The sequence below is a fragment of the Lipophrys pholis genome, assembly GCF_963383615.2.
Source record: "Lipophrys pholis genome assembly, chromosome: 19".
Classification (NCBI taxonomy): domain Eukaryota; kingdom Metazoa; phylum Chordata; class Actinopteri; order Blenniiformes; family Blenniidae; genus Lipophrys; species Lipophrys pholis.
In genome coordinates this window covers 389,826-398,643 of record NC_137647.1, presented here as the reverse complement: position 1 = coordinate 398,643, position 8,818 = coordinate 389,826, and the positions used below count along the sequence as shown (strand labels likewise).

Genomic DNA, 8,818 nt, shown 5'->3' with positions numbered 1-8,818 from the left:
TTTTCTCAACCCTGTTGCACTCCATGTTTCACCTGCTGCTGGCTTCATTGAGGTGTACCACAGGGTTCCATTCTCGGCCCACTGTTACCAGATCATGAGAGAGAAAAATATCCTGAAATACATCTTATTGATTGATTATTGTTTTCTTTCTTTATTACTTGAAGTTGTTTAGTTCTTTACATGAACACAAGAAAATGCAGAACACACAGAAACTTGAAGAGTAGAACAGCGTCACAGTACTTCTCAGTTGTTTTGTACCACATTTTGAAGTTTCTTGATGTACACAGGTAATGTATGTATGTATGTGTGGGATGAGGGAGCAGGGGGGTGATGTCATCTCTGGAATATCTTTTAGTCCATTTTGCAGTGTACTCCTCCTTTTGCAGGCGTAGTAAGAAGGTCCGTCTGTCCAGCTGATGAATCTCCTTCTTCAGTTATCTAGTCCTCTTCCTCGGAGCGGTGACCACACATCGCTGCAGCAGGTATCTCTCATGTCCTGTCACTTCTGCTAAAAAGATAAAGTGTTGGATGTTCTGACCAAAGATGAATTCTGTCCCTGTATATCTGGATTCTTCCCCAGAAATGTGGCCGAGGTCTGCCCCCCCCCCCCCCCCCCCCCACTGCCCCCCCACTGCCCCCCCACTTCTCCAACATGCACGGCCCATTGCTGTAAAGCCTGTTGTCATTTTAGACCAAAGAAAAACTCGGATGTGATTCCTCCAGCAGAAATGTACCTGGAACCGTCTCACGTTCTCCCATCGTCCACTGGCTGTCCCGTCGTCTCATTAGTTTGTCCGTCCCTCCCGTATGTCTCTCCTTCTACCCTTTCTTATTCACTGATACTTTGATTATTGTTTTCATGTGCTCATCTTCCTTTTCAATTTTGGACTTCAAACCATGATCTAGGTTTCAGTCACCAGAGACACTTAAAGTGGGTCCAACTTCCCAGGATGACAGTTTTCTTCTTGGGCGTCGGCCTGCCCCGGCTCGGGGTTGCTCTTTCACCAACTGGTCAATGTGGTGCCGACCGAGACTAAACGTCCCGAGCGTGATGAAGCTGTGGGTGTGTCGTTCTCCTGGAGGAGCTCCGAAGCTGCTGCAGAGGTCTCCGGTCCCTCTTCTCTCCAGGTCCAGGTCTCGGTGACTCCACTGCTGCAGCAGGACTTTTCTGTTATTCTAACTTAGAGGAGCGTTGCAGCTGAGTCAGCAAATTATTTGCAATTCCTTCACCCAGAGCAGGAAAGGTGATTCCTGCTCTGACTAAACAGTGAGCACACCAGGGAAGTCCTCAATAATGTGGAATGACCTTCTCTGAAATTGATGGAGAGTTCTTTGGTTTTTAAACTTGTTAGTGATCAGTCATGTGTAACATGGAACATCGATTAATTCTGCTGCTTCAGTGTTTGGGTCGTTTCTATACTGACGACACTCCATTATATCCTATGTTGTGCAAATTACTGAAATAAAGTACTTGTGTTAGAAACGCTCTAGTACTCTCTATTACTCATGAACTGGTTACTTGGTAAAGTTCCTGTTTTATTAATGGTGACATGTCTGAGTCATCGTAGTGTTAGCATTAGCTGTTAGCACTGTGAGGGTCAGTCCAATGAATGATTCACTCAACTGTATTACATCAGTTAGTGGAGGAAGATGCTCTATAATCTGATGCTAGAGGAGGAAGATCGGATGATGTGTTGCTTATTGATCTGCCTTCATGTTGTTTCAGGCTCTTATTCTGAAGAGCTGCAGGAAGTGACAGTGTAACTGACAGGATCACAGACATGTTGTGTGAAGAAGGGAAAGATATTTGTCAGGTAAACATGTCGACAAAAGCGTTTCAAAAGTTGCTCCTATAGCAAAGCCAGTTTAGAAAGTAACCAGTTACTGTGTGATTACTTTAATAAATGAGTATTTGTAACTAATTTACACTTACTGTCTTACACTAAGTGTCATCGGGACGTCCCACTGCCTTTGATCTCAGCAGTGGAGTTGCTCTTTCTTTGTTCTCCTCACTAAGTTTAGAGTATCTTCATGTCTCCTCATGTCCCTGCTCCTCATGACTCATGTCTCTGCTCCTCATGTCTCCCCATGTCTCCTCATGTCTCTGCTCCTCATGACTCATGTCTCTGCTCCTCATGTCTCCCCATGTCTCCTCATGTCTCTGCTCCTCATGACTCATGTCTCTGCTTTTCATGACCCCTCATGTCTCCTCATGTCTCTGCTTATCATGTCTCGTCTCTGCTCATGTCTCATCATGTCTCTGCTTCTCATGACTCATGTCTCTGCTCCTCATGTCTCTGCTCCTCGTGTCTCTGCTCATGACTCATGTCTCTGCTCATGTCTCTGCTTCTCATGACTCCTCGTGTCTCCTCATGTCTCTGCTCCTCATGTCTCTGCTCCTCATGTCTCTGCTCCTCATGACTCATGTCTCTGCTTCTCATGACTCCTCGTGTCTCCTCATGTCTCTGCTCCTCATGACTCATGTCTCTGCTTCTCATGACTCCTCATGTCTCTGCTTCTCATGACTCCTCGTGTCTCCTCATGTCTCTGCTTCTCATGACTCCTCGTGTCTCATCATGTCTCTGCTTATCATGTCTCGTCTCTGCTCATGTCTCATCATGTCTCTGCTTCTCATGACTCATGTCTCTGCTCCTCATGTCTCTGCTCCTCATGACTCATGTCTCTGCTCATGTCTCTGCTTCTCATGACTCCTCGTGTCTCCTCATGTCTCTGCTTCTCATGACTCCTCATGTCTCTGCTTCTCATGACTCCTCATGTCTCTGCTTCTCATGACTCCTCATGTCTCCTCATGTCTCTGCTCCTCATGTCTCTGCTCCTGTGGGGGGACTGTGGAGGTGGTGTGGTGGCGTCAGGCCTCAGGGGGCAGTGGTGAGTTCAGGGTGTGGTTGTGTCAGCCCGTCCTCCGGGGGGTTTACAGTGGAGTGTCCCGCTATGAGAGCTGGATCAGCCGGGCTTCGTCTCCTCTTCTGTCAAGAGACGCCTCCTTCAGGGTCGTCTTCCACCTCCTGGTCGTTGGCGCGTCTCATAGTCGTCCAGCCTGATTTACATGACGCGACACTAAAACAGTAAACGGAGCGCCAGAAGCAGTGACGAGGTTCTGGCTTGATAGTTCAAACTTGTGGCACAAAGGCCGGTGTGTTTAGTCTTTACTGCCAAAGTTTATTAAAAATGTGAAGAAAAGTTAGAGACTGGAGTCTTTTGATGATGCTCAGGGCACTGACACCACCTAGTGGTCAGAAATAGCTACAACACACACAAACCTCAGCTCACACTCTTTTCTTGGTGTTGCTCCTTTATTTCAACACAAAAGTACTTGAATGGAACAAATCTTTGTTTTTCCAAAAGTCAGAAAAGGACATTTCGCCTTCCGGTTAAACTCCATCTCTCTTTCTCTCGCTCACTTTCTCATTCATTCAGTCATTTCAACAACGGAGCAAAAAACTAAACAAAAAAAGAAAAACTCCCTCCTGTTTGGATTTACAATCATTCTATCAGTCAGTCATTCATTGGCAAAGGTCAAAACACGTAATGAGGAGGTGCTGGTGTTTCCTCTGAACAACGGCGCCGGTCGTCTCACCCAGCAAACGGAGAACCCTCACCCTAACCCTAACCCTAACCCTCACCCTCACCCTAACCCTCGCCCTCACCCTCACCCTCACCCTCACCCTAACCCTAACCCTCACCCTAACCCTCACCCTAACCTTAACCCTCACCCTAACCCACCCTAACCAACCCTCAAACTAACCCTCACCCTAACCTTAACCCTCACCCTCACCCACCTTAACCCTCACCCTAACCCACCCTAACCAACCCTCAAACTAACCCTAACCCTCACCCTCACCCTAACCTTAACCCTCACCCACCCTCACCCTCACCCTCACCCTAACCCTCACACTAACCCTCACCCTCACCCTAACCCTAACACTCACCCTCACCCTCACCCTCACCCTAACCAACCCTAACCCACCCTCACCCCCACCCTAACCCTAACCCACCCTCACCCTAACCCACCCTAATCCACCCTCACCCTAACCTTAACCCTTACCAACCCTAACCCACCCTAATCCACCCTCACCCTCACCCACCCTAACCCTCACCCACCCTCACCCTAACCCACCCTAATCCACCCTCACCTTAACCAACCCTCACCCTAACCTTAACCCTCACCCTAACCAACCCTAACCCACCCTAACCCTCACCCTCACCCACCCTAACCAACCCTAATCCACCCTAATCCACCCTCACCCTCACCCTCACCCACCCTCACCCACCCCAACCCTCCAGATTTGTTCTGCTGTGAGAAATGACAGCCAGAGTTTCCCTCAGAGTTTCTGGATGAAAAATCGAATCGATTTTGAAATGATTTCTGCTTCATTTTCAAGTTTGAACCAGTCTGATGCCACTTTTACGTCTTTCCTCCGGTGGAAACATTCCACCAGCGTTCACACCTCCGAGCAGCAGAACCTCCAGGTTTTTAATTCACCTGGTAGAATCACCACGTTGGTGAAACTGGAGGAAGATCCTCTAACGTGGTTTTATCTTAGGTTTCTAAATTCAAAAAGTATTTCAGTAAGCCAAAATATTGAGGATAAAGATAAAGTGTTAAAGAATCAAGAGAACAAAAAACTTTAAGTTTAAAAAAAAAAAGAGAGAGAGAGAGAGAGAGAATGGAATTGAAGTTAAAGTAATAAGATGAAAATGTGAACATTTATGGAGAGGTGTTAAAGAAATGAAGGAAGGAGCAGAACTAAACTGCAGCTCCAAACGGAGCGTCCTCAGGTGTGTTCTGACTCCTGCTGCACGTTAAACACTGAAGACATGAAGGTGGCATCAGAACGCTTTCGACCAATCAGAGACGAGCGTCGCCTCAACATCCATTCACAGGGAAACACTCGTCCTGTGTGGTGGTAGTGTCTTTGTTGCTCAGTGCAGCAGCTCAGGTACACACACACACACACACACACACACACACACACACACACACACACACACACACACACACACACACACACACACACACACACACACACACACACACACACACACACACACACACACACACACACACACACACACACACACACACACACACACACACACACACACACACAGTCTAGTGTAATGTGGTTTGTGTGGCAGCTCTTCTTGAGGTGGGGGTGGGGAGGGGGGGGGGTAGTGTTGAGTTATTAGTGTTCATACCAACTTTGTCTTCACTCCTCACAGCGACGTGCCGTTAATTTTGGTTAGTGAGAACTCAATGGAGGTACGAGCTTCGCCGCCGTTTCTTTTTGTTTCTTCTCTCCTCTCCTGGTGGCGTCTCCAGCCGGTCCAGCTTCTTCTGCCCTCCGCTCACGTTCATGTCCATCTCTCTCTCTCTCCCCTCTCCCTCTCTCTCTCTCTCTCTCTGCGCCGCTCAGTGTTTCAGGGAGAAGTCTCCCGTGTTGAGGCGAGGCCGAGGCAGCGCCCCGAACATTTCTGTCCCGTCGGTGGCGCCGGGGGCCAGCAGGGCCTTCATGCTGGCTGCAATGTGCTCCAGGTCTGCACAGCCCACCTGACACACACACACACACACACACACACACACACACACACACACACACACACACACACACACACACACACACACACACACACACACACACACACACACACACACACACACACACACACACACACACACACACACACACACACAGGTAAGTGTTGGTTCTTTCTCTCTGTGAAGATGATGAGGTGAAGTGAGGAAGTGAGGCCCTCCTACCCTCTCTCCACTGTTGCCCTCCCCCGGGGCGCCCCGGCTGCCCTTGCAGCCCCACACGGGCACTGAGACGGGCAGTGAGCGGGCCAGAGCCATCGGGTGGGCGTGGCGGGACGAGTACGCCGCCGGGCCCACCGCCATGCTGCGTGTCGGCGGCGGCGCGTCTTCGCTCAGCGAACCTGGAGAGAAAAACAGCGAGTTCAGGTCTTTCAGCAGGACGCAGCTTCGTCACTGAACACGTTTAGAAAATACACTTCTTTACAAGTTGATGGGCTGAAGGTGAGGAATCAAACAATAAATCAAGATGGCAGCAACTGAAATAGAAAAACTGGAGGTTTCCTGGTGGGAAGTGTGACTGATGCTCTCAGAATGAGACTCCAGCCGTCTTTAGATTGAAGTTCCTCTCCCAGAATCCTTCACTCCACATCCAGTACCACTGGATCCATGTTCTGATCCACTGCATCTGGGAGTTTCTATCTCAACTCTCAAGCTGGAACTTTTCCTTCACGGCGTGATTCCCCCCCGCAGAGACTGATGGAGGCGGAGCCTGTTACCCCCCCCAGTGGTAAACCAACATGGCCGACCTGTAGTGGTTTGACTGGCGGTCCATATTCTAGTTTCATGGTCCAGATCAGTAGTTTGATAGCTGAGACTCTCCCTGATAACATCTGATTCCTCGTCAGTCACTAGAACGCCACACAGAAGCGATGACATCATGTTAAAGAAGAAGTGGTGATTAGAAAGTGCTGCATCGAGGCGTCTCACCGTCGGTGCTCTCCTCCTCGCCGTCGGACTCGAAGAACGGCTCGCAGTCCCGAGAGAGCGAGTCCTCGTCCATGGAGAAGACGCCTGCAGCAGCAGGAGGAAGCAGGTTATCCACTCAGACACTTTAGAGCATGTTCCCCTGCGAGCAGCCACACAGTCTGAACATTAACCTCACTGGATGTGCTCCCTGTTTCACAAACACATTTGGCCTCTGAACATTCTGCAGATCATGTAACGTTAGCTGTTCCTTGTTGTCATGGTAACACTCAGCAGGTAAGAAATAAAAGCTTCTTTGCTCAGATTTCCACCAAATCAACCAGGAGCGTCCAACATAAAAGCTGAGGCTCCTATTGGCTGAAGCTCCAAGCAGCTGGTCCAAACTCCATTTTTAACATCTTTCTACTGAGTAGCGACACAAAACAACACGCCGCCGCCATGAGAGCGTGAGCCTGTCAGGGTGGAAAAACACCCAGAATGCAACAGTTTTCCTGGACCTTTCTCTGCATTTTGCAGCAGAAAGTTTAATCAAAATTGGCTTCATGTTGCAAATGGAGTCATTTCGACAGTAATTATTAGTTTTCTGGGAAAATCGAGAATTTCATGAGATAAACTTGAACCCCAAAAAGGAAAGTCATGAAGGGCCGAGCTTTTATTCATGTTTCTGTATCGACGTTCAAACCAGCAGTTGATTCCTCACCAGCACTTTCGTTCCCGTAGGGTCTCCTCTCATCCTCTTCCTCCTCCTCCTCCTCCTCCTCTTCCTCCTCCTCCTCACACTCTTCCTCCAGGTCCACGATCCCGGCCCTCTGCCTCCCCCTCTCCGCCTCCAGCACGCCCTTCTCCCTCTCGGCGGCGCCCGGCCCGGTGGCGGCGCCCGAGCTGTAGATGGACGGGTAGCTCTGCGAGTACAGTCTGCTGCTGGGACTGACTCCGCCCACGCCGCCGTCGCCTGTGGAGCCCTGGAGCGGAAAGAGAAACGTTACGGACATGAAGTTTCTGCCGGGACGGCTGGCGGTACGGAGGAGCACCCACCCCCCTGTGTCTGGGGTCAGAGGTCAGGTCCGCCGCCAGCTTGGCTCCTCCCCCGGTCTGGCGCTTGTGGGCCGTCAGCATGGTGGTGGAGTGCAGCACGCCGATGTCCTCCACGTAGCGGCGTGCCGACTCAGCCAGGAAGCCCTGACCCCACACGCTGTAGGAGAAACCGCACTCCCGCTTCCCCGCCGCCTCGCCCTCGCCGCCCGACGTCCTGAACTTCCTGCAGGCTGTGAGGATGGCCAGGTCGCAGCCGGACTTCTGGCAGTACGCCTCGGCGGCGGAGAGCAGCGCCAGCCAGCTCTCTCTGTGGTTGTCGGGGATGTCGGGCTCTGACGACTGCGTGATGGAGGCCATGGCGGCGCTCAGGTCAGGCTGCTGGGGACGATGGAGGCTTCGGGGTGAACTTTGGCTGCTGGTGGTGGAGCTGCAGGGTGGGGGCGCTCAGGAGGCACCGGCTGGTGTCCTGCTGGAGAGCCAGGTGCTGGTGATACCTGGGGAGGAAGAGGAAGAGGAAGAGACACTGAAACAGGAGCTGCTTGTGGAGATTAAACGACTTGAACCAGCAACAAACTGTCGCAACCCCCCCCCCCCCCCCCCCCCACCCCAACCCCCCCACAATGACACCACCAATGCTAACCCCTCTAGCCACTGCACCGTTAGCATTGGCTTTAAAGCTGCATGCAGCGGACTGCTCTCCTGCTGCACCCCCCGACTCTCTTGCTGCTGTTGTTGTTGTTGTTGTTGTTGTTGTTGTTGATCTGCTTGTTCACCAGTTGCAGCCTCCTCATGATAGAAAGCACATTTCTCCTCCATTTTTTCAAGCTTTGTCAGACTCGGGGTCGAGCTCGAGCCAGAGGCGGAAGCCCGCGGGGAGGTGCTCCTACCTGCTCGCGGTCTTTCCTCCACCTTGCCAGATGTGGTTGGAGCTCCGGATCGTTTTAAAGAGACGATTCCTGCATTCCTGCCAGACTCCCTCGGTTCCTCTCCCCCAGCGAGGCTCGACACCAGCGGAGCAAAGCGGCGCACGGCAGCGCGGAGCACACAGCCACTTCCGGCGGGGCGCTTCAAAGTAAAAGCACAGCGGAGAGGGCCGCCAGATACATTGTTTCTCTTTGTTTTTGTTTGTTTCTCTTTTGTTTGTTTTTGTTTGTTTCTCTTTTGTTTGTTTTTGTTTGTTACTCTCTGTTTGTTTTTGTTTGTTACTCTCTGTTTGTTTTTGTTTGTTTCTCTCTGTTTGTT

At 50.8% G+C, this 8,818-nt stretch overlaps 1 protein-coding gene across 1 annotated transcript; it reads right to left on the bottom strand.

Annotated features, from left to right (window-relative positions):
- Positions 1–5,143: 5,143 nt before the first annotated feature.
- Positions 5,144–8,593, bottom strand: akt1s1 (AKT1 substrate 1 (proline-rich)). The gene is made up of 6 exons (XM_080487134.1): positions 8,464–8,593; positions 7,577–8,070; positions 7,242–7,503; positions 6,545–6,628; positions 5,783–5,958; positions 5,144–5,572 (listed from the first exon to the last, which is right to left on the bottom strand). The coding sequence occupies exons 2-6, from the start codon at positions 7,931–7,933 to the stop codon at positions 5,435–5,437; spliced, it is 1,017 nt and encodes a 338-aa protein (XP_080343260.1). The 5' UTR covers positions 7,934–8,070; positions 8,464–8,593; the 3' UTR covers positions 5,144–5,434.
- Positions 8,594–8,818: the final 225 nt, after the last annotated feature.

What these genes read in the sequence shown, in the direction of transcription:
- akt1s1 (XM_080487134.1), bottom strand. Translation starts at nt 7,933, where the DNA reads ATGGCCTCCATCACGCAGTCGTCAGAGCCCGACATCCCCGACAACCAC. An exon ending in CGAGGAGGAGAGCACCGACG is followed by an intron (nt 5,959 to 6,544) that starts GTGAGACGCCTC and finishes TTTTCTCTCCAG; the next exon opens with GTTCGCTGAGCGAAGACGCG. An exon ending in AGGGCAACAGTGGAGAGAGG is followed by an intron (nt 5,573 to 5,782) that starts GTAGGAGGGCCT and finishes TGTGTGTGTCAG; the next exon opens with GTGGGCTGTGCAGACCTGGA.